At 34.1% G+C, this 25,589-nt stretch overlaps 1 protein-coding gene across 8 annotated transcripts in view; it reads left to right on the top strand.

Annotated features, from left to right (window-relative positions):
- SPOPL (speckle type BTB/POZ protein like) overlaps positions 1-24,284 on the top strand; it is a 66,472-nt gene extending 42,188 nt beyond the window's left edge. For 3 of the 8 annotated variants that reach the window (XM_026453877.2, XM_026453876.2, XM_026453879.2), the window contains 9 exons: positions 107-228; positions 512-663; positions 2,218-2,345; positions 8,673-8,850; positions 8,932-8,987; positions 10,894-11,016; positions 14,569-14,711; positions 14,801-14,854; positions 18,773-19,296. In XM_026453877.2, the coding sequence (XP_026309662.1) occupies positions 107-228; positions 512-663; positions 2,218-2,345; positions 8,673-8,850; positions 8,932-8,987; positions 10,894-11,016; positions 14,569-14,711; positions 14,801-14,854; positions 18,773-18,917 (1,101 nt within the window). In that variant the 3' untranslated portion in view covers positions 18,918-19,296. Of the gene's footprint in view, positions 1-106; positions 229-511; positions 664-2,217; positions 2,346-4,094; positions 4,192-8,672; positions 8,851-8,931; positions 8,988-10,893; positions 11,017-14,568; positions 14,712-14,800; positions 14,855-18,772 lie in introns of all 8 variants that reach the window. The other 5 variants (XM_026453880.2, XM_026453882.2, XM_026453883.2 and 2 more) reach the window with 4 other exon arrangements.
- Positions 24,285-25,589: the final 1,305 nt, after the last annotated feature.

Raw genomic sequence — 25,589 nt, forward strand, 5'->3', positions numbered from 1 at the left:
CATAGTTATTAGAAGTGTTAGAAGACTGGATCATAGGATGTTGAACATGTAACAAGTTAAAAGTATTAGCGTCATCATTATAAAAGTGGTTTTCTGAATCTCTTAGGTTAAAGTAGTAAAATTTTCCTACATGTGGACCATTAATAACTTCAGTTTTTGTCGAGAGGAAATGGGTGAAGTGTTAAAAAGTTCAACATTTTCATCTGGCCCAAGTGACAAAATGAAATGGTAAGATTTTTGTTTGCTTTGGATTTTTGTTTTTTGTTTTTGATGTGATCATCATCTGCTCATGATTTTGTTGTTATTGTTCCTGAATGAGTATTACTATAATTTCATATTAGATTGGTAATATGTTCCTAATTGTGTGGGGAATTATAAAGAACAAAGAACTGTGAGGATGTTGACAGGAGTGCTGTTTGTGACATTAACATATGATTTCAGTATTCTCTCTCTCTCTCTCATGCTTTTCAAGTATTATATTCCTCCATGTGAGCTTATTGTTTTATTTTAGGTGCCTGAGGGTAAACCCAAAGGGATTAGATGATGAAAGTAAAGACTACTTGTCCTTGTATTTGCTTTTAGTCAGCTGTCCCAAAAGTGAAGTTCGAGCAAAATTCAAATTTTCCCTTCTGAATGCTAAAAGGGAAGAAACAAAAGCAATGGGTAAGTGATTTGCAAACTGAGTGAAGACATTCCTATGTAACTACATATTGTGACTTCTTCTGCACCTTTACCTAGAAAAGTCTGGGACTTTTTTCCACTAAAATCTGCTTAACCTGAAACTTTTAATTTGACCATTATTTAAATCCAGCAGAGAGCTATAATTATTTTACTGAGTCTTAGACTTCGTAAAACATGTAAAAATGATTAATAATATTACTTCTGCGTGTCCTAAAATGACATCCCAGTTGTCACTTAGAAAAATAGTTACTGTTAGGGTAAGGTGCCTGGTTCAGTGCTTGGTATGAAAAATAGTTGCTGTTAGGGTAAGGTGCCTGGTTCAGTGCTTGGTATATATAATAGGTGCTCAGGAAACATTTCTCTCTTGCCTTTTTTGCCAGGTAATAAAATCTGAAGAACAATGAGAAAGAGATAGAGTGCCCTGATATTTCATCACTAGAATTTTTTGAGCAGTGGATTGAACACTGACTGAAAGGAGCTGTTTTTCTTAGTTTCAGGGCCTATTAATTTCAGTCCAAAATTCACATATATAGCCAGCTAAAATGTAGTAGTAGCCTTGAGCTTCATAATAGAAGAGTGATGTAGGAAATGTACATTGTGTATGGCAGGAGAATAATATTTTCTAGAAATGAATCACAGAATCAAATAACTTTTGATTACAGAAAATTCACATTCACATACATTTTTAAATAATATATTGCTAACATAATACATATTTTCACATTGTCTTACCTTAAGATAGTGGAGTATTTCAGGCAGATTGATTACTGATTTTCCACTTCCATTTTATTCTTTGTATAATAGATGATGATTACTTTCTGTAGAGGTTCTTGTTTACTGCCTAGTATATAGTTGTTATAGAGTGAGTACCTTAGGCATTTGAAATATTTACTTCAGATATTTATTAAATCTATTACAAATTACATGAAAAGCATCTTTTGGACTTTTATGAAAAATTCTTTTTAGGGGAGAGGAGGTTATGTCTGGAGACTTAGGAATGATAAAGGACTTTATTTAGCTTTTTCACAGGTTCGTGGATTTTTCTATAGTTGGATAAAACTTAAATCAGTGGGATGGTTATGCTAGGAAAGCTTAAACGTGCCTTGATATTTAGAACATCCATTTTTAAAGGGAGAAGCAGGAAATAAGATGTATGTTTCTTACCAGATTCTGGTATTAGATGATGAGTAGTGTGCCTGTACCAACATATTTTGATCCTATTTCATTGTCTTTTAGGGCCTAGATTGTTCAAAAGGTCTCTTCCTTCTCCATAACATTTGATCTGACTTTTCTATTTGAGATCCAGAAGTCTGAAATTGAGCTCATTGACAATGGCCAAAATTGAGTAGGCATGTGAAGTTACTGTTTCTACCTGACTTAAAACTCTTACGACATTTGATTTATAAACACAAATATCTGCAATTTTTATGATGGATGTATTGGCAAGTCCTGTTTTCACACATTTAACTGTGTTACCATGTTTAAAAAGTCTCTTGGATATTTATTTTATTTAAACTCTATTCTGTTTTCCACCAGAAAGCCAAAGAGCATATCGATTTGTGCAAGGGAAGGACTGGGGTTTTAAAAAATTCATTAGAAGGGACTTTTTGCTTGACGAAGCTAATGGTCTTTTACCAGATGACAAGCTTACATTATTTTGTGAGGTGGGTACATCTTTTATTCTAAGGAACCCCATGGTTTATTTAGTGATATGGCTAAAGTATAAACTGGATTAATAACCCTTTAAAAATTAATTGGTATAGTTCATCAAGTTTCATTTGTAAATTCTTGACTAGAAAAAGCTGTAGAAAATTCTTGACTACAAATCAATGTAATGACCCAGTCTGGAAACATGTCATATTTCTAGCTATAATTTATGTGTACACTTATACTACAACACTGCATCCTTCTTCTCTTGAAAAGACTGTGAATGTGAATATGTGAACATTCCTAAATATTTTCTTCATTCTGAATAACTGACATAGATTGTCACTTTTTAAAAAAAAATTCAGATTGATTGTATTCAACATTATTACTGAGAGTTTATCAGTTTGAACCCAGAAGTACCTGGAAAACATTGAGAAGCTTTCTGGTTGTTCAGGCAGTTGGATTAATCTAATCAAATAGCATTCTAAGAAATAGTTCTCAAATTTTTAAGATATGCCTGTGTCTGTTGACAAACTTATAAGGTGTAATTATGTGCATGGAATGGCATATTTTGAAAGTTACTAGCATTGCCTCTGCCAATAACGTACACTTACGATTTGTCCTAATTTGATGTTTGGATTTGCTTTTGTCATGTTATCATTAGGTAGTTTTATCTATATGAATTTTTGAGATTCACCTTTGGACTGAATTCAAGGATTATATTTTTAACCAGTACAGTTTATAGAGAATATACATCAGTAACAGTTTTATCAAAATGTTTAAGGCAGTTGATAATTTTCATAAGAAAGATAGTTGAAAAGATTTTTATCAAGTATTCAACAATAGATATATTTCAACAGATTATCATGGACAGATGAGTGTGTTAGGAATATAATAACTTAAGTTAGCTGTAATCTTTTTACAGTAAGTGTATAAGATTTCTTGACAAGATTACAAACTAATTGTATGACATTATGTCAGAAGAATAATTGAAATATGCCGCCAGGGACTATATAATTGCATCTTATTTTTTACTTAGACCCGTTAACTGTATGATGAGTTTATTATGAATACAATTATTTGGTTGACAAAACACATAGCACAAGTCTTATTAAGTAATTGGGAAGAAAACAGTATTTGTTGCTAATCGGCAGATATTCTAACTAGTATTCTAAATAAATATAGGTTATGCTATATAAAATTTTTAGCATACTTACTGTAGAGTCTTCCAGAATTTTAGCAGTTATCCTAAATTTCAACATGTAAATTTTTAAAATGTTAATTTAGAACAGAAAGGATCTTAAAGGCTGTTTGATCCAATTTTAACAAAAACAAAAAATGACCAGCTAAAATAGTTTTAGAAATGAACCTTTTTAGAAAATACCTTTTTTTTTTTTTAGAATTGAAATCGTATTTACAGATATTCTCCTAAGTACACTGTGCTGGAACCTAGACAACCAAGAAATTCAGAAATAAGGCTGAAATTAAGTTTAAGATTTTTTTTTTTTTTTTTTTTGTATGCTTGGTATCCATATGCCACCTGCTTAGTGACCCCCAAAAACAAAACCCAGCATGACATATATTTTAAATTTGGCATCGACCAGATTCATTTTTGGATCCTGAAATATACATCTTTTTGCTGATATAGATAATTATACCCTGGGCACCGTATTTAGCATAGGTGGGCAAAAGGTACTTTTAACTAACATTCTTCATGCCCTCCATTATTTCTTCCACCCCGCTCACGGATGCCCTTCCTTCTACAGAATCTCCAGCACTGCTTGCAGAAGAGGAGGAAGCATTGCACTACCCTTCCTAAAGAACTGCCTCCTCCCCCTCCCCTGCAAGTGGTGCTGTAGACAGGTAAGGCAGTTGGGTGCTACCCTTTTTTGCACAAAACATAACTTAATCTTGCAAGTTCCCTACAGTGGTTAAAGTAGCCAGAGAGAGAGATTGGTAGCAGTGTAAGCAGCTCTGCCCTCTTTCCCAAAGTGATGCAGAAAACAGGAATTGAGAAATAAGTAGGAAAACTAGAAAACTGGTTAGTTTAATTTATCTTTTGAAATCCAACAGATTTTAAATACTCTGATAGTCTACAGATCCATGCCATTTCATGATATACAGGAAAAATATATGTACAGATAAAATATATATAAACAAGTATTTCATGAGGTTTAACTAGCTCATTTTTAAGGACACATCTTTTTTCCCATCCTGTTTATCTTTTGCTAAGATAGTGTCTTAGTCCATTTCATGTTGCCATTAACAGAATACCTGAGATTAGGTAATTTTAAAAGAACAGAATTTTTATTGGCTCATGGTTCTGGAGGCTTTGAAGTCCAAGATTAAGGCTACATCTGGTGAGGTCCTTTTTCTCACATCATAACATGGTGGAAGTCATCACATGGTGAGAAAGACAGAGAAGAGGTGAGGGAAAGAGTGGGGGTTGATGGAGGGTAGGAGGGTGTATGTGTGTGAGAGCAGGCCAGACTCGCTTTAATAAACCCATTGTCTCAGTAAACACATTAATCCATTCATGAGGTTAGAGTCCTCATGACCTCGTTGCCTCTGAAAGGTCTCACCTCTCAAGAGTGTTGTATTGGGTATTAAATTTCCAACATATGATCTTTGTGGAATACATTCAAATCATAGCAGATAGCCTTTCTGTTTTAAAATAATTATATATGATAGTGGGTGGAAGTTGGGATTTATTTTCTAAAAAGCCCTTTCTTGGCAAAATGAAAAGTTGACTACCCTATTTCTGTCACCAGATTTTTAAAAAAATGACACCAGTCTATGAAAGTCAAAAAGTCTAAAACTCACTATTCTGGAAGATATTCATGTGAAATTCGACTGTTAAAAGTTTCTCACTTTGGAGCCAGTGTGGTGGGTGTTTGGCTAGTTGATTAAAATGGCAAAATTGTAGTACTATGCAGCATTGGAAATTCCTGGCTTTTAGAATTAGTTGGAAAATTCAGATTTCAAAAACTGGAACCAATAGTTAGCTCTGCATTGTAAGAGACCCACATTTTTCAGGATAGTCACAGATTAGAGCCCTCAAATGCTCCTTGTCACTCTAAACTATATTCTTTGAGTTGAGCCAAAAGCAAATTTGAAAAAGGACTGTCAAATGACTTTGAGGCTTTGCTTTGCAACATGTAACAATTTTGAGGATTGCACATTTGCCTTTTTGTGTGTGTGTGTGTGAAAGAAGCATAAATTTGACCTCAGAAAAGAATCTCAGCCTTTTTCCTGAATTTTTTATTCTAGGTTCCATTCAGTAAGAGTATTCATTACCTGCATTTGAGTGTGTAATAGATAAAACCAAATTTTTAACATTTTCTTAAATATAGGTATCAAGAAAATCAGAATCCATTGCATGTGTCAGTTTTTAATTAGATCATTAATTTCTGCTCTATAAGTAGTCTCTTGAATACTCTTTGGAGTATGAAGTGTTAATTATGTATCTTAGTTAAAATTTGTGGTTGCTGTGATAATACTATGTAGATAGGTATATCAATAATACAAATCTTCTGAATTGTTCTTGCTTATACAGGATACAAATATAATATCAATATCTGTGTCTGATAATATTGTCTTTATTTTTTAATCCTTTTATTACCTGATTTTTTGCCAAATTTTTAATTAAATACGTTATTTTGAATTCGTTAAGAGACAGTAAATAGAATTCAAGAAATCATTTCTGAAATTAAATACATCATCACATTTTGTAACTCTGCTGTATATATCATGCAAGACATTGAACAGATCCAGTTTTTCTCTCTAGAAATTTCAAGAGCAGTGCTTGATATGAACAAATAAATGCTGTTAGGGTCTAAAGAGCTGATCCCTTACGAAACCTTGAATATTAACACCAACATTTTTTGTGTCTATATCATTAGGTTATAAGTGTAGTAGAATAGGGCAGTTGGGTAAAGATTAGTGAAACTTTTTTTCTCTTTTACAGTTATTAAAATTTTAGACATAATTTGATTAAAAACTTGATAAGATAGGAGAACTTTTATTGACAGATTTATTTATTTATTTATACAATATCTTGTGGCTCCCATACTTAGAGAAACATCTCACAAGATTGTTGTAATAAATGCTTTTTGATCATAATTGTGTTAATGTTGCTAATTTTTAAAAATATCAAAAAACTATTGCACAAACAGCCATAAAGAAAGGAATCTGGGCCAGGCGCAGTAGTTCATGCCTGTAATCCCAGCACTTTGGGAGGCTGAGGCAGGTGAATCACGAGGTCGGGAGACTGAGACCATCATGGCTAACACGGTTAAAAACCCGTCTCTAAAAATACAAAAGATTAGCCAGGCATGGTGGCGGGCGCCTGTAGTCCCAGCTACTTGGGAGGCTGAGGCAGGAGAATGACGTGAACCCGGGAGGCAGAGCTTGCAGGGAGCCTAGATCGCGCCACTACACTCCAGCCTGGGCAACAGAGCAAGACTCCGTCTGAAAAAGAAAAAAGAAAAGAAAGGAATCTGGAGATTTAGGTGTAGTCTTCCTTTCGTACTAGCCAGCACAATGTGGTTTGGAACACTTTGTTTACCTTGTCTTTAGCACGGTTTGACATCTATTTATCAAATAAGGTGAATAGATTGGATGATTTCTATGACACACATGATTTCAAAAGGTTAATATGTAAATTTAGGGCAAAAGTGGTTAATAAAAATATCCTCAGAAAAATAAAAATTTTCTGATTTTTCTTTAGAAGTGTGTGTTCATTCACATGAGATACATGTTTGTATGTTTGGATGTATTGGGACTTCTGAGACATAATCTTCTCCAAACATTTTACATTATTAGACTTTGTGTTTGTTAGCATGTTGGTAGTTTAGCAAATTTATTTATTTCTGATTCTGTTTTCTGCATAGTTTATTGTATATATATATATATGTGTCCTTATTTATATTTTACTTAATAAAAGCCTGATGAAATATTGTTAAATTAATACAGCTATCTATTGCTGCATAACAAATGATCCCAAAACTTAGAAGTTGAAAACAGCAATAGATGAATAATGTAGCACTTTTTGTTTGTTTGTTTTAAAGTCATTTACTTTGAAACATTTCCTTCGTAGTTAAGGTAGTGTTTTCTTTAAATGTATTTTTTACATGTGTTAAATGTAATGTGAAATTGTTAATAGCATAGTAGAATTTGTTTTTTAAAAAAGTGGTGTGCAGCCAGGTGCAGTGGCTCATGCCTGTAATCCCAACTCTTTGGGAGGTCAAGGCAGGTGGATCACTTAAGGTCAGGGGTTGAAGACCAGCCCGACCAACATGGTGAAACCCCTTCTCTACTAAAAACTACAAAAATTAGCCGGGTATGGTGGTGCACACCTGTAATCCCAGCTACTCGGGAGATCTGAGGCAGGAGAATCACTTGAACCCAGGAGGCAGTGGTTGCAGTGAGCCGAGATCACACCACTGCACTCCAGCCTGGGCAACAGAGCCAGACTTTGTCTCAAAAATAAAAAATAAATAAATAAAAATTTTTAAAAAGTTGTGTGCAAGACTTAGTAGTGTTTTAGGATATTATTCAGTATGTAGTCATCTTTTATGGGAAATAATCTATATTATATTGGAATCTCTATAAAAATAATACTGTAATCATACCCACTTTTATTGATTATTAAGTAAATAAGGGTCTGCAAATTGAACTAAATTATATTGCTCTTGCTGTTGATCTTCCATAAAAGATTTTCATGAACTTTAATAATTACGTTGCTTTTGTGGAAGTTTTTGTACCTTAACATTTAAATCAGTTTAATATGTATTTAAATTAGTTTTACTAGAAGTGAAACATTAGGAATAACACTTTAAACACTTCTCAATTTGCATATCATAGACTGTAATTTTATCACCTTTTTTATACTGTAAAAAGTCATTTTGACTTCTAAACAAAATACTATGTTTATGTACATATAGTAAAATTTAAATTAGATAGGTTTGAAGTGTAAGAAAATAAAAAAGAAATTTATTTCTCCACCTCACAAAGATGTATTCTTGTTTGAGTTTATATCATGTTGTGGCTTTTCTATTGAGAAGTATTTTTGTAATTACTTTAATAATCAAGCATTCTGACCAATTGGTAAGCCATTTATTTACATAAAATAAATTGAAAAAGATCTATATTATTTCTAATTTTTTCATTTCTCTCCTTTAAATTGTGTTTTTAATTTCAGTTTCTAGATATTATAAATTTTGATTAGGAGTACATTGAATTATCCAAATAATCTTAAACATAAAAAAATTGAAGTATAGACTTAAACTAATTATTGATATTACTTTGTGAAAGTGTTTTTCTTACTGTTCCTTTTTTATTAGGTGAGTGTGGTCCAAGATTCAGTAAACATATCAGGACATACTAATACAAATACTTTGAAGGTGCCTGAGTGTCGTCTAGCAGAAGATTTAGGTAATCTCTGGGAAAACACAAGATTTACAGACTGCAGTTTTTTCGTGAGAGGACAAGAATTTAAAGCTCATAAATCTGTGCTTGCAGGTACTTTCTACTTACGGGATAATATAGTACATTTAAAAAATACATTTATGCATAAAATAATGATGCATAATCTTGTTACAGCTCGATCCCCAGTTTTTAACGCCATGTTTGAACATGAAATGGAAGAAAGCAAAAAGGTAAACATGGCTTAAAGGCTAATATTTAATTTATACAAAGAGCAGTGCTTGATATGAACAAATAAATGCTGTTAGGGTCTAAAGAGCTGATCCCTTACAAAACCTTGAATATTAACACCAACATTTTTTGTGTCTATATCATTAGGTTATAAGTGTAGTAGAATAGGGCAGTTGGGTAAAGATTAGTGAAACTTTTTTTCTCTTTTACAGTTATTAAAATTTTAGACATAATTTGATTAAAAACTTGATAAGATAGGAGAACTTTTATTGGCAGATTTATTTATTTATACAATATCTTGTGGCTCCCATACTTAGAGAAACATCTCACAAGATTGTTGTAATAAATGCTTTTTGATCATAATTGTGTTAATGTTGCTAATTTTTAAAAATATCAAAAAACTATTGCACAAACAGCCATAAAGAAAGGAATCTGGGCCAGGCGCAGTAGTTCATGCCTGTAAAGTAGTTGGCTGTATGTTTTAAAAGTAGTAGTGCAATGTTCTCATTGTCATACTGTGTGATAAGCAGGGAAAATTTTTACAAATAAGAAAAAATGTGTTCTATAATAGAACAATAGATGTAGCTCAATGTGGATGTGCAGTGAATATTCCAGGGAACAGCTATTTTTTATGCCCATCTGGTAGGTAAATTGGATAGTTGTTATCCAAAAGGATAGTTATCCAAAGGACTCTTCTGGTCCATAGCTATTTGAGAAGTCTCTGTTCAAGGTATATGTTCTCCCTTTGTAGACTTTATGGATTGATTTTTGGAATCTGTTTTCTAGCAACAAAAATAATATAGATGACATCAGTATTATTGTATACCAACTGTAAAATCAGGATGTTATCTACTTGACTCCCCCAGATGTTTCTCTTTCACTTGTCATCGTGAAATGTAGTTATGTTAGAGATCAAAGGTTAATTCTTTGCTGTTTGCATAACTTGTGGACCGTAGGGCTCCAGCTGGACAACTCCAGAGTTTATTCATGTGGCTCAATTTTATTCTTTCTGCAGAACTAGATGCTGCAATAAAATAACTGCTTTCTTTCTCCACATTTTGGTTTGGGGAGAGGCTGTGATCAGCCTTCTGATCACTTTCAAGTTGGGAGACATCAATGATATCATATACTGTTGACATCAAGGGGTCCAAAAAATTTGCTGGCATTTAGCTAGATATTTAGCCTTATTGATCTCAGCAAAGAAACTAAATACAAAAACATGCAGTAAAAAAGCACTAGTCCTCTTTGGACTTGACCGTTTTTCAGGTAAGCAAGGAAGTGCCAGTATTTGATAATACATGCTATTTTTGCAAATGGGAGAATTCTGAGGTAGTGGGCTTTGTTGTTACCTCTCTGGTACCTTGCCCTACTTTTGATTAATTCTGGAAATAGAACTGTTTGTTATAGAGTCTTAGGTGTTGTATTAGGACCTAGGGATTCAACAAAGAAAGGGTTAATAGCCAGTGTCCTTTAGAATAGTGATCAGAAACTTAATACAGATGTGTTTTATTTGGCTTATAGTTTTCTGTTTGTTTACTTGTGATTTTTTTTTTTCTTTTTTTTTTTAACTGCTTTTAATTGAAAACTTGGGGCTCCTTTTTCCGCATGGTGGTGCTTGTCTTGGTCTGAATATCCGGATGTGGGCTCTCCAGCTGGCCATGGTTCCCACCTCTCCAATAGTGTATGCTTTTCCTCTTGGACTTGTCCACTTCACTTTGCCGAAGTACTTAATGAAGATGTACCTACCTCAATTTTAAAGTAGAATTTAGAAATATCTGTATATGTGTATTTGAGTTATACACTATTTTAGTGTAGATGTAGGGCTTTTAAATTACTGTCAAAGATTCACTTTGGTTCATTTGTGTGTGCGTTTTTTTTAAACTTTTTTGTATTGTTTTTCGATATCAGAATCGAGTGGAAATAAATGATTTAGACCCTGAAGTTTTTAAAGAAATGATGAGATTCATTTACACAGGGAGAGCACCAAACCTTGACAAAATGGCTGACAACTTGTTGGCAGCTGCAGACAAAGTAAGTAATTAGGTCTTAAGGAACCAAAATATACCGTCAAGCTTGATTTATATAGAAAACTGTCATCACATGAAAACTCCAAATAACTTGTATTATTTGTAGATGGCTCTTGAGAGCTTTATGAAATACCATATAGTGGGGTAATCTGGAAATGAATTTTTTTTTTTTAAGTCACGATGTGAAAAGCATCTTGAACCAGAAAGAAGTTTTTTTTTCATGGGAGAGTAACCTGTAAACTCAGTCGTTTTAAGTGTATATGGACTTCCATTTAAAAGAACACACACAGTGGCATATGTAATTTTCAGATATTTTTAGTCTTGAGATGTAGTGCATGACCTTTTTTTAAAAAAGGAAAAAATATTGGATATTATGTAACTTGATTCTTTCCATGTAGAGATGGTTTTTCATTATGACAGCATAGAAAGAGCAAAAACAATATTAACGATTTTGTAATTTTTTTTGTAATGGTGATTTTTTTGAAGGCAGAGAAACTGCAGAAAACATCAGAAAAATGTATAAGCCAATGGTTCTCAATCATAAAAGCACATTCAGTGTACAAGTTCACATATGCATGTACGTATGTATATATGTACTTATGCATGTGTATGTGTCGATGGATGGTATGTGTGTATATATACACATCATTTGAAAAATGTTACTATTGGGGAAACTGGACCAAGTGTATATGGAATCTGTTTTTTCTGACAACTGCACATGAATCTGTGACTGTCTCAATAAAAACTTAAAAACACCATTTACAATAGCAGCATTGTCAGTACTAAATACATAGATACACATTTGAAAAAAGAGGTTTAAAACCTGTACATTGAAAATTACAAAGGTATACTGTGTGATGCTGAGGTTTAGGGTGTGATTGACCCCATCACCCAGGTAATGATCATAGTACCCAATAATAGGTAAGTTTTCATTCCTTGCCCCGCTCCCTCTCTACCCCCTCAAGGAGTCCTCAGTGTCTGTTGTTCCCATCTTTATGTCCGTGGCATTACACAATATACCTTTGTAACAGATCTGCACATGTATCTCCCTGATTTTAAAATAAAAATTGAAAAGAAAAAAAGAATTACAAAATATGCTAAAAGAAACTCAGGAAGACTTAAATAAGTACATAAATCTTGTCCATAGACTGAAAGTCTCAATATTATTAAAATGTCAGTTGTCTTTAAAATTGATAGTAGTCACCATATTCCTCTCAAGATTCTAGCAGTCTTTTTTCTTTTTTCTTTTCCAGAAGTTGACAAACTGATTTAAGATTTTATGTGTAATAACTTTGGGGAAAAAAAGAATAAAGTAGAGGACTAACACTACTTGATATCATGACTTACTATAAAGCCTTAGAAATTAAGACAGTGTGGGCCGGGCGCAGTAGCTCAAGCCTGTAATCCCAACATTTTGGAAGGCCAAAGTGAACGGATCACTAGAGGTCAGGAGTTCAAGATCGGCCTGGCCGAAATGGTGAATGAAACCTTGTCTCTACTAAAAATACAAAAATTAGCTGGGCGTAGTGGTGTGTGCCTGTAATCCCAGTTTCTTGGGAGGCTGAGGCAGGAGAATTACTTGAACCCAGGAGACAGAGGTTTCAGTGAGCCAAGATCATGCCACTGCACTCCAGCCTGGACAAAAAGAAAGTAATGCAAAATGGATCATAAACCTAAAAATCTAAAACTTCTAAAAGAAAACATAGGAGAAAGTCCTTGTGATGTTAGGTTAGGCAGAGATTTCTTAGCTGTGGCACCAAAAAATTTGTAAAAGAAAAAAATGATAAAATAGACTTCAATAAAATTTCAACTGCTTTTCTTCAGAAGACAAAATAAAAAGATTAGCTACAAACTGGGAGGAAATATTTTGCACAGCAGATATCTAATGAACAACTTTTATTCAGAATATATTTGACTTTTGTATTCAGGCTATATAAAGAATTCTCAAAACTCAGTTATAAGAAAACAATGTTATTTCTAAAAGTAGACAAAACATTTGAGCAGACATTTTCTGAAATAATGTCTGAAATACTTTAAAAGATATTCTAGTCAAGCATGGTGGCTCACACCTGTAATCCCAACACTTTAGGAGGCCTAGGCTGGAGGATCACTTGAGCCCAGGGGTTTGAAACCAGGCTATGCAACATAGTAAGTCCCTATCTCTACAATTATTATTATTTTTTTTAATTAGCCTGGTGTGGTGGCATGTGCCTGTAATCTCAGCTACTCAGAAGGCTGAGATGGGAGAATTCCTTTAGCCCAGGAGGTCGAGGCTGTAATGAGCCCTAATTGTGCCACTGCACTTCAGCCTGGGCAATAGAGCAAGACCCTGTCTCAAAAATAAATGATACTCAACATCATTAGGTCGTTAGGGAAATGTAAATTCAGACCATCATGAGATATTCCTACATATCATTATAATGGCTAAAAGTACAAAGACCATACTAAGTGTTGTCAAGGATGTGGAAGAATAGGATTCTCATATGTTAAACACATGGAAAAAGTAGGGCTCTGATATGCTGCTGATGGAAATGTAAAATGGTACAACCACTTTGGAAAAGTGTTTGACAGTTTCTCAGAAAGTTAAACATAAACTTACACTGTGATCTAGTGAGTCCAATTTTAGGTTTTTACCTAAGAGGAAAGAAAGCATATGCCCATACAGGCACTTGTATATGACTAACAGCTTCATTTGTAACAGCCAAAAACTGGTAACAACCCAAATATTCATCAGCAGTTGAATGTGTAAAACGTATTGTTGTATATCTATGTATGATGGAATAAAAAGGATTGAGCTATTGATAGGCAATAACATTCATGATTCTCAAAATAATTATACTGAATGGAGTCAGACAAAAACAAATATGTAATATATTATTTCATTTGTAGAAAACTCCAGAAAATGCAAAGTAATCTATAGTGATAGAAATCATATCAGAGGTATTACCTAGGGTGGGGCGAGAGGGAAAGATTACAAAGAGGTAGGGGGAAACTTTGGGGGACGATTGGTATATTTACTACAGAGTTAATGATGGTTTCATGGCTGTATAAACTTACCAGAGTGTGAACTTTATATGTACTTTATTGTGTGTCAGTTATACCGTAGTAAAGCTGCTGAACATGTTACATAACATACACTAATAACTGCAAGAGTGTTTAGTGGTTGTAAATATGATTTATTTGACATTATAGTGAATTCATTCTTCATTACTGAGTGGTGGCAACATGCAGTATACTTGGTGGTACACATTAGTGTTTGAAGTAGTAGAGAAGTATATTTATTAAGAATACTGAGTAATAAGGTAGCTTTTTAGAATAAATCCTACTTTAAAAAATACACTTATGCAAATTGCAGTTTCCTAAAGAAAATTAGTCTTTTTTCTAAGTGCATTCATTTATATTTTCTTCATATTAGGTTAAAACAGTAACTTAAAGAATTTTAAAATAATTGTGAAGAATAATCTACTTTACCTTATTTTCCAAGTTACAAATGTGTCATGTATTCAGGAACTTAGTTGGAGTAAATGTTTAATGGTTACGTTTTCATTTTGGATAGTATGCACTGGAACGACTGAAGGTCATGTGCGAAGAAGCTTTGTGTAGTAACCTCTCAGTAGAGAATGTTGCGGATACCCTTGTCCTTGCAGATTTGCACAGTGCAGAACAGTTGAAAGCACAAGCCATAGACTTTATTAATAGGTAAGCTATGCTTGTATTTCAGTGGGCATGACACCTTCAATATTTTTTCACCGGAATTTTTTTTAAGTATGTTTAAATCTTCAATGCAGGTGCAGTGTACTTCGACAACTTGGGTGTAAAGATGGGAAAAACTGGAACAGCAAGTAAGATGACATCAGTTTCTGACTTGAAGTTGCTCTGCATAAGTGAAATTAGTGTTTGCATAGCCTTTTGTTCATCTACAATAAGTATGAATCCAGATGTTATATGAAGCAAACTGCCAGTTATTCAAAACAAACAAACAAAGACTACTTAGTGGATTCCTGAGGCTATGCTCCCTTGTAGGTCAGCTTCTAATGCAACCTCAGATAGATGCTGCAATATCTTAAGTGGATAATGCCATGTGGTATATAGCAGAGTCCAGGTATTGCTAGAGATCCAGTCCATGCCCCTTCAAAAAACATTCCAAAAAGTGTGGGAAATAATTCATTTACTCTTATGAGGAATGTTACCCTCCAGATTTGCTGAGAAAGCCTTTTTGAAGGCTGACTCACTGCTTCTTAGGTTAGTGAGGTACCTTGAGTAATACGCTATATTAGACTAGCTTCCTAATATTCCAAAAATGGTAGCAATTTGATATTCCCTTTTCCCTAGTGAACCTATAAGGGGCTGGATAGTTGCTATATCTTCTAAGACTGGATCTTGTGAACATGAACATACTGTTACTTTTTTCCCTTCTCTTAGTTTTCATTACTTTAATATTCTTTGTAATTATTTGAAATCAAAATGGGGAGTCAATAGGTTGAAGTGTTTGTGTCTGATTTTGATTAGTTTTGCCTATAAACCCTTAAATTTCACTTCCTCAAATTATCAAAAGTTGATATAAGAAACTGGGAAAATTTTTTTTTTTTTTTTTTTTTTTTTTTTGAGACAGAGTCTCGCACTGTCGCCCAGGCCAGAGTGCAGAGGCACGATGTTGGCTCACTGCAAGCTCTGCCTCCTGGATTCACGCCATTCTCCTGCCTCAGCCTCCCGAGTAGCTGGGACTACAGGAGCCCACCACCACGCCCAGCTAATTTTTTGTATTTTTAATAGAGGCAGAGTTTCACCATGTTAGCCAGGATGGTCTCGATCTCCTGACCTCATGATCTGCCCGTCTTGGCCTCCCAAAGTGCTGGGATTACAGGCGTGAGCCACCGCACCCAGCCAAATATTTTAAAGAATGAAATGAATTAGTTTATTGACTTAATTATTTTCCATTGCTTTAATCTGTTTTGGTATATGTGAAGTTGTTTAACTGAGTTCATCCTATTAGTTTGTAGATTCTGTTTTCTGAAAGTAAAAAGTAATAACAACTTTAAAATTATTGATTGTCTTGTATAATATGTTGATCAGTGTATGCTAGTATGATATCATCATGCTATTTGATCCTAGAGAAAAATTGTTTTGCGTTTAAAATATATTAGCATCAAATGTCAGTGTAGGCTCCTTTGTACTTAGCCATTTTCAAGCTCTAATTTTACTCTTAAGGAAATACTTTACGTTTTATAACTTTTTCAGAGTCAAAAAAATAGCTTGTTTTGTACCCCCTTGGAGAAGCTGTATTCATATTCATAAATAGATATTTATTAATAAATGAAAAAGGTATAATAGGTATCTATGTGATTCTAAACAACTAATTGAAATTTTGAACACAATGACACACTGGTATTAGGCTGATGCACAAGTAATTGCAGATTTTGGCATTACTTTTAATGGCAACAACCACAATTACTTTTGCACCAACCTAATAATTTGATGTTTGCCAACTTAAAAAATTGTTTTGTTGGTATCAGCTACTATTTAGTTCAGCAAACATTAGCATCTTCTATGTTTCAAGTACAATGCATATAAAAATAATTTCAAGAGAAATTCTTGGTCTTGAGAAAGTTATCTAATATAGATAGATATATAAATATATCATTTCATTATCATATGGTAAGTAATACAATAGAAGAATATGTACAAGCACTTGACTAACCCTGGAAATTTAGAAATGGCTTCCTGGAGATTGCTGAGTGTTAAAACACAAATAGGAGTTAGCAGAACTAAGAAGGAAGTAGCAAGCATTGCAGACAGAAGGGACAGCATGAACCAAAGTATAGAAGCGTAAAGTAGTAGTTGATCATTCATTTGACAGATACTTATCTTTTATTATCCAGTAAATTCCCAAGTTATGGTGCACAGTATAGAGAATACAGTGGTGAGCATAACATAAATTTTCCCTGCCTTCATGGAGTTTATGGTCTAGCAGCAGATTACTTAAACAGGTAATTGCAATAAAGTGTGATGATAGGGAATATGTAGCATACCCATAGGAGCATATAGCAGAGACTTAACCTAACCTAGGAATCAGAGAAAGCCTTTTCAAAAAATTGTTATGAAACTAAATACCAGAAATATTGTAGAGGTTACCATGGTAAACAAGAGGGAAGAGAGGAAGAAAAGTACACCCCAGAAAAAGGGCATGAGATGTGCAAAGTTTTAACAATGAGAAAGAGCAGTATACTCTGTGTACGTGTGTGTATATGTGTGTGTGTGTGTGTGTGTGTGTGTGTGTTGCAGAGGGGAGGTAGGTAATAAGAAGCAGGAGAAAGTAGGCAGAGGTCAGTTCCTGAAAGGCCATGTAAAATAACATTAGAATTTTTAGATATTCAGAGTAGTAGGTGACCAGTAAAGGGTTTTCACCCAGAGTGGGACATGATTAGCTTTGCGTTTTTAACAATCTCTGCATGCAGGGTGGAGAACGAATTGTGGGGAGGTTACAGTGGCGATAGTTGAGAAACAAGGTTGAATACAGGTAGGCTAGTTGGAAAGTTATTGGAGTAGTTCAGGCAAGAGATGAGCGGTGGAAATTAGACTTGATTGGTGACAGTGGGGCTAGAGAGAAAAGAAAGTAAGAAATATTTTGAAGGGAGAATCTAATATTTAGATATTACTTGGATGGTAGATGGCATAAAGGAGAGAAATGAGGCAAGGAAGGGTAACTAGATTTGTTGCTGGAGCATTTATTTACTGTTATTGTTTGGTGAGAGCATAGTGTACATAGGGTACAAAAGTAGTTCAATACCAGAGTACAAAATGCCAGATCATGGAAGAGGGGGTTGGACGTGTGGGTAGAGTAAGAAACCAAACATAATATGATGCTGTATTTCTCTTTCTAAAGAACTTGGATATGGGCAGTGGGGAACAATGAAGAGGGCCTCCTATAGTCATATTTGTGTTACCAAGGTAACGTTATGGAAGCTCGGTTTGAGAGACTAGAAGACCACTTAGGAGTCTGTTGTCATAATCCAAACGTGAGATGATGTGGGCCTTAAACTGGGATTCAGGACATCTCTGAAGTCTTTCAGACCTTAAAATAAGGTTTTGATGATTGGAGAGGAGAGTCTATGGTGACTCCCAGATTTCTAGCTTGCATCACTGGATGATGGTGGAAGCTTTAGCTGACTGGAAAGGTAGGAGGAAGAATTTGGGGTTGGGGAGAGGGATGATGAGCTCTCATCTGACAATCCTGAATTTATGGGTCTTGAGGCACATCCAAGTGAGAAAACCAAGTGGTTGGGAATGAACTTTGTGTGGAGCCCTAGGATTTAGCAAATCAGTAGTTAACATCATTGAATTTCATAGTTAAAATTGTGAATAGTGGATGAGGTAGAATGAATAATGCATGTTAAGGGAGAAGAGTAGAGTTCAATATTTGTAACTCAAGTGAGAATCTGCCTTATAAGAGGCATATAAAAGAAGAGAAAGGGGCTCTTGAAAGAGCTGGTACAGAAATGGTAACAATGAGAGTTGAACTGTGAAGACCCATGTCGCATACTTTAAGGGAGTAGAACTTCCAGAAAAATTTAATAGTTTCAGTTGCCACAGAAAATACCAGTAAGATAAAGATGGTATTTTAATAAAAGCAAATGATTCGAATACCTAGGTAAAAAGTGTCCAAATATTTTGAAATTTGCAAGTTTTTAAAAAATTGACAGTGCAACAGTACATTTTGAAAAGTATTCTTTAGTAAACATCTTTTTAATTCTGATTTTCAGCCAAGCAACCGACATAATGGAAACATCGGGGTGGAAGTCCATGATTCAGTCTCACCCTCATTTAGTAGCAGAAGCCTTTCGAGCACTAGCGTCTGCACAGTGTCCACAGTTTGGCATTCCACGAAAACGGCTAAAACAGTCCTGAAATCTTCCATGAACAGTTGAAAAATGGAACTGACTTTTACTCCTCCAGGTCCAGAAGGATTCTAATACACAAACCATAAGCAAGAGTTGTTTCTGTTATTTTGTCCACAGAACAGAAGCTGAAAAAGCATATTGCTTGCATTTCAGGTGGATAATTTATGGTTTATTCTTCAGCTTTAAATTAGACTGATTAATTCACTTCAAGGCCTTAAATTATCTTCAATGACTTCTCTTGTTCATATAATACTTTAATTTTTTTTTTTTATTGTGCCTTGTCATTTTGACCAAGGCTATGCAGGATTGCACTAGCTCCATAATGCAGTAATATTGATAACTGAAGATATTAAGTTTCAAAAGGATCTTCCATTATTTTGCAAAAAGAAAAATGAATTTTATAGGGTTTGTCCTATGCTATCTCAAAGTTTAAAACTAAGTTCTCTTTAAAAGCACTTGTATTGGAGATTACCAGTAATGTCTCCAGTCTAAGTTCTATAAATATGGGAGAACCCTCTTACCTTCAAGGTAAGTTATGGCAATACACTGCTTCAGTTCTAATTTATTTTTCATTTCAGGGGGCAAATATGCAATGAGTTGGCCCAGATTTTTAGTGACATTTGTGATGTTTGTCTTGTGTGTTAACTGTCCAACAAACTGTGGGTTTATTCTAAGTTTACAATGATGTAAGAACTGATTGAGGTTAAGATTTCATGAAGAAAGCATGTATTGTGTGGAAGTAATTTTTTTTTTAATTTATACTGACCTACATTTATATGAAGAATTCTGTACATGTTAAAAGTAAGGATGACCAAATGTAAATTTAATGAGTGGGCCAATTAAGAAAGATATATATGCACTTTTACTGTGTAACTTTTGTATGCTGAATGGTACATATATTTTTTTGCTTTTGAGGGAATTAATAAGGTATAATTAATTGTGTCTTAACTTTTGAAAGAAATTTTTAGATGGAGACAACTGGGATGTTTGTGATAATAGATAAGAAAGGTATCCTTGATTGTAGTTAAATTGGTTTGGATTACAGATATTCATTATTGAATTGACTCCTATTTTCTCACACTTTGGAAAAGACATCCGAACAATAAATGAATCCTGGATAGTCAACTCTCCTTCACATAGTGAACTGATACTTGCCTGTGGGAGATGCATACAAAAGGAGAAAACCCTTAGGCTATGTCAGGTCACACTAGGAACCTCCCCCGACTCCCCGTTTTTCTTCATTGTGTTTCAGTTACTGTACTAACATTGTGGATGATACTGAAATTCTGCATAATGTGAACAGGATAAACTATTTATAAACTGCTTTTCATGGGCCAGTTCTTTATTATAAATGAATTTTAGCTTTAAATGCATATACACGTTCAGTGTTTGATAGTTGTGTTCTTAAGGGAGGTTTATTCTGGTGCATTGTCCTGGAGAAGCAGAAGTAGTCAGTGTCGGGGCACCATATCTGACTTACTGTGGTGGTGACAATGTGCTTCTTAAGGGCAAGATTTATGTTTGACCACAAGGGAAAAAGTGTGTCACTGGAAAAAAATGCATATACCTATGTTTGCAAGCATAACTATTCTTCAGATAAAAATCTGTATAATTTGTTTCTTTAATGTTTGAATTCAGGACAAAAGAAAAAATGAAGCGTGAGGTGTTTTCAAATAGACCTTATTTTTGCTATCTCTTTGTTAGGTGTTAACTGAAGCAATTTTAATGTATCCAGATTCATCTGGATTCATATTTACATTGAAAAAACTCAAATAACCTTTTGTTATCCACAACAACCTGGAGTTTAAAAAGATCGTATTTTCACCTGTCTTCATTACTTTCTATGTAAGTTTCTTTCTTTGTCATGGTAACTTAAATTTGAAATTGAAAGAATCTCTTGGGATAGAAGAAAGATTCTTACCTGGTGATGGACTTCACCCTTCATCCTGTGTAAGGGTATTATGGGAGGTAGAAATTCACTTCCTTAAATCCGTCATAAGATTGAGCCTCTTAAGTTTGCTATATTACAATTTTAAAAATCCATGTACACACATACATATGTATACATTTCCAATTTAAGATTTTGCGAGGCTCTTACAAGAAAACAAAAATTCCCTCAGGCTATAGAATTATGTTGTCATATATCAGAAAAGTACTGATGTATCCATTTATATCCAATGCATACCACACCGGCACATTGTGAATTAATTCGCTTGAATCTATATTTCTAACCACAGTGACTTCAGTAAAAATACCATATCATGAACATTTCAGCTTCTTCTACTTACTCAAGAGTTTTTTGCAAATCTTAAGGATTTTATTATAAAGATTTTTTTTTTTTAGTTTGGTAGCACATTTTGTACCAAAAATGTCAAACACTGTGCTGTAAGAATATCCATGTTTGTAGAAATGTCCACTTTTCAGATAATATAATGCCTACCATTATACTAACAGAATCATATGGTAGTTGATTTATTTTTTTATTTATTATGTATATTTTTGGTATTGTGGGTTCTTGAGGCAATGATAAAAACACTTAATGTATTCTGACATGAGTGCTCTAATAGCCCCCCCCATTTCAAACTACATACATTACTTTCAAAGTAGACATAGATACTCTGTCCAGCTTTTTGAACTATTAGCCTGTTCCTGTTTCCCTTTGTCACCTTAAACAGGGCTTTTTCTGAGAAAGCAGTGAATGGTTTAAAATGTTACATACTATAAAAATAATCATTGAGTAACTGTTGTTTAGACCAACACTTAGAAATACTATATTTGTGCCTTTTCATTTTTTAATTTTAATGTGTGTTGATATTTGGAGCACAAATAATGAAGGTGCCATAATATGGCTTGCCAATGTTACCTCCTTGAATAGTCATGTGTCATTGTCTTGAAATGGTAATTGGAGAACCTTGCATGAAATATGTGATCGTGTGTGTGTGTATGTGTGTATGCGTGTGTCTGTGTGTGTGTAAATACCTTTATTTGCTTGGGGCTTGTGTGTGGTATGTTAAAAAGAGTGAATTTCTGGAAATAGAAATCAGTTAAATGTTGAAAGTTCAGGTTAGCAGAAATATTTCATTTAAATGTGCTTTACTTTGGAGGACAATTGATTAACAGAGCAAATGATAATTTTCAAAAATGTGATCAATTTACTGCATGATGAAATGTGAAAACAGTGCCTTTTTAGGACATGAGTTATAATAAAATTGTTTTAAAATATTAACAAAGATCTCAAAAAGTTGTCATGAACATTATTGGTTTTTTTAAAACTGGATCTAAATAAGAGCTTAGATGACCAAAATTAGAATTAATAATTTACCCGTTTAAATTTTGTGCATAAGTTTAAAATCTTAATCAGAATTCCTTATAAAATGTGGGTCATAGATATGATCCAGTGTTACTAAAATAGAACAGGGATTGTGAAAATCCAACTCAACATACTTAAATATACTTGGCTTAGAGCCAAGCATACTTGAAGAGGTGAATTATTCTGACTTGGACATGCATGCTCTTTGATGGATAAAATAAAAATATTCAGTGTATTCTTACAAAAGAAGGTGGGTGGGTGAGTGGGTTTGTTTTAGTGTTCTCAGATTATAAAGACAGCACTTTCCGCACACATAAGTATATTTTACAAACCTTTTTTATACAAGTTAATGAGCTCTACTTTATTTAAGTGTTCATGGAATGATGTAAATTTTAGGTCCAGTTGAACAAATATTGAGTGCCTACCATATGCAAGACTAACTCCTTACTAGGAATGAAATCACACAGTGTCTTCTGTTTGCAGTATGTGAACTTTATGTTTGAAAAAAAATTATTATATTTAAATCTTTCTGTTGTCAGAGTTTATCATTGTATACTGTAACCCAGTAAATTTTGCATTCAGTTTTAAAAAATGAAGATGTAACTTACATGAGTCTCATTTTTGAAAATGAAATTCCGCAAAAATTATTTAAAGATTAGTTCTTGGGGAAATTGATTTTCAAGATTCAAGTGTATAAAAACTTATATTGAACTTTTCAGGCTCGTTTTTAATTAACTGTTGTTAATGATAAGATACATAATACTTGTATCTTGTTGCTGAAAATATTTTTTGCATTTCAACATGAGTTAAAATAAAGTTGTTACTACTTATTCAGAATTAATTGGCTTATCTTGTGTTTATTTGAAAAATGCATACTCTTTTTTAGATTGGTATGATGCTTTGTGAAAGAGCCATGTATTTGATATGTATTTGATATGCATAGTAATTGTCTTTTCTATATAGGTAAGCTCTTATTTTTTGGAACCAATTGAAGACATTCTTCACTGTGAAATATTAATATGCATTTATTATGTATGAACCATCAATACTTGATGACTTATTCTAATGCTACGTACGATTAATGTAACACTTAGAGATCACCTTTTCCCTGTCATTCCTATCCCGTATTAATTTCAGTTATCCCAGACAGTTTAATCATGTGATGCTATCAAAAAGCAAATTGGGACAGGATATTCCTGAATCAGTTTAATAACAGTAACACAATTCGTGCTTTAAAATTATGGCCAATGTGATAGTAGAAAGGCACAGTGAAAAACCTTCCATGTACCTCAGACACACATACGTGCACTGAATTTTCTCTAATAGAATAAAAGCAGGTTGAAACATTTAGAACATCATATATGCAAGCATAGTAAAGTAGGATAAGTGGTTAATAATATTATAAATGTTACTAATGAACTTTGTGTAACCTTTTGCTTCCTACTCTGCCGCAGCCAGTCCCCTTAATAGTTTGAGAACATTGGGATGTGATATCTCGGTCTACCACCTCAGAATCATTTGTTCCTAAGAAAAGATGAAGAGTGGCATTTGCTTTGATCACTGTTTTTAAATAGAAGACACATTGGTAGAAATCTTTCACATAATATGTTTTTGCTTTTGGGGGGGGTGTTGGGGAATACCAGAGAGGTCTGCATGCCTCTGCAGTGTACAGTGGCAAGCAAAAGGTTTGTCATTCCTGTTGTCCTCTTGTGCTTCCTTTCCACCTCTCCCTGGCTCTTCCCCCACCCCCTTGTTCCTTTTGTAAAGGGTGCAGGTGTAGTCTTTTGCCAGCCTGTGACATAACACCTGAACAATTTCTATGGTATCCTACCCATTTGCTCAGATTCAAACCAAGCCTTAATTGATAACAAGCAAAGAGAAAAAAAGGTGGGATTGGTAAATAATAATTACAGCAAAAAAAAAAAAAAAAAAAAAAAAAGTGCACCGAGAACTCTGCTATTCTGCTCTAAAATAGATACATTGCCATAAGCAGAGGTTTTTAGACTGTTTTTATAAAGTCGTAAAATAATTGTGATAGTCATTGTAACAGGCAAAGATGAAAAATGAGAATGACATGCAATTGAAAAAAGGTACTAAGGTTAGATGCATTAAATTTGATCAACACCAGAAATGATAAAGCAGACATTTGAATCAGTAGAAGACAAGGTTTAGAAATGTTCCAGATTATAAGGACAAGAATAGAGAGATGAAGAAAAAGACAATTCAGTTTAATTTATGTTAGCGGTTAATTAAATGGGGTGCCTGGCACTGTGTAGAGCTGTTTACAGTGATAAAGTAGAAATGGTCTGTGTGTTCATAAAGTTTATTTTCTTGAAGAAAGAGCAGTCATATAATAGTAGGGGATAATTGTGATAGGAATACAAGAGCCCCTAGACTGGGGTGAGGGTGGGAGTCCCAGATGACTTTTCTGAGAAAGTGATGTCTAAACTGAGATTCAGTGGAAACTAAGCAATTTAGTGAGGGTGTCATCCAGCCCATTATTTGAAGTCTTAGAGGCTAAGGTTCATATAGAACATTTATAGAAATGAAAATGAACATGACTATATCCTACTGTGTAAAGGGAAGAAAGGACTAACAAACCAGTACGGCGGGGTTACAGTTTATTACAGACCTTATTAAAGGAACCTGACTTAACCTGGGAGGACAGAAGTATTTCAAATGGGGGTATTTGATGCTGATCAACAATCTGTCAATCTTTACATAGTTTGGAGGGGGCTTTTTCCATTAGGGGGAGAGTTGAGAGGAAACATTGAAACAACCTGAAAATAAATTTCTTATGGTAGAAGGGAGAAAGAGGAGTTGAGTGGCTTCCAGGTTCCAGGTTTTGCATTTGGCTAACTGGGTGGAGTGTAGTTCTGTTCACTGAGTAATCACAAGAATGGGAATATTTTTGGGAAAAAAAAAATCATTTGGAGGCTGTTGAACTTAGGGTTCCTATGGTGCATTCGGGTTGGATATGTGAATCATAAAAGTGATCTCAGTTATAAAGGAAGTAATCATCAATACACAAATGATAATCTGCTTATGTGGGCTGAAAAGAAGGCAGCTTAGGGCAGAAACATAAAATTTTATCATTATGCTAAAGAGGATGCATAATAAGATTAAATCAGGAAAGTTTCCCTCCAGGAAGTTGGAGAGGAGAATGTTTCAGGAAAAGAAATGTCTAACAGTGTCACGTTCTGCTGAGTGGCCAAATAGGAAGTTAAAATGTAAAAGATTTTTCAAAGAAGAAATGAAAGGAATCTTTGAGGAAGGAAGTAGAATCTGAGTGAGGAAATGGATGCTCCAAGTATAGGAGAAAGCAGGCCTATATTTGGAAATTTTATACAGTTGTCTTCCTAGGAGACT

Source organism: Piliocolobus tephrosceles, chromosome 11 (genome assembly GCF_002776525.5).
Source record: "Piliocolobus tephrosceles isolate RC106 chromosome 11, ASM277652v3, whole genome shotgun sequence".
Lineage (NCBI taxonomy): Eukaryota > Metazoa > Chordata > Mammalia > Primates > Cercopithecidae > Piliocolobus > Piliocolobus tephrosceles.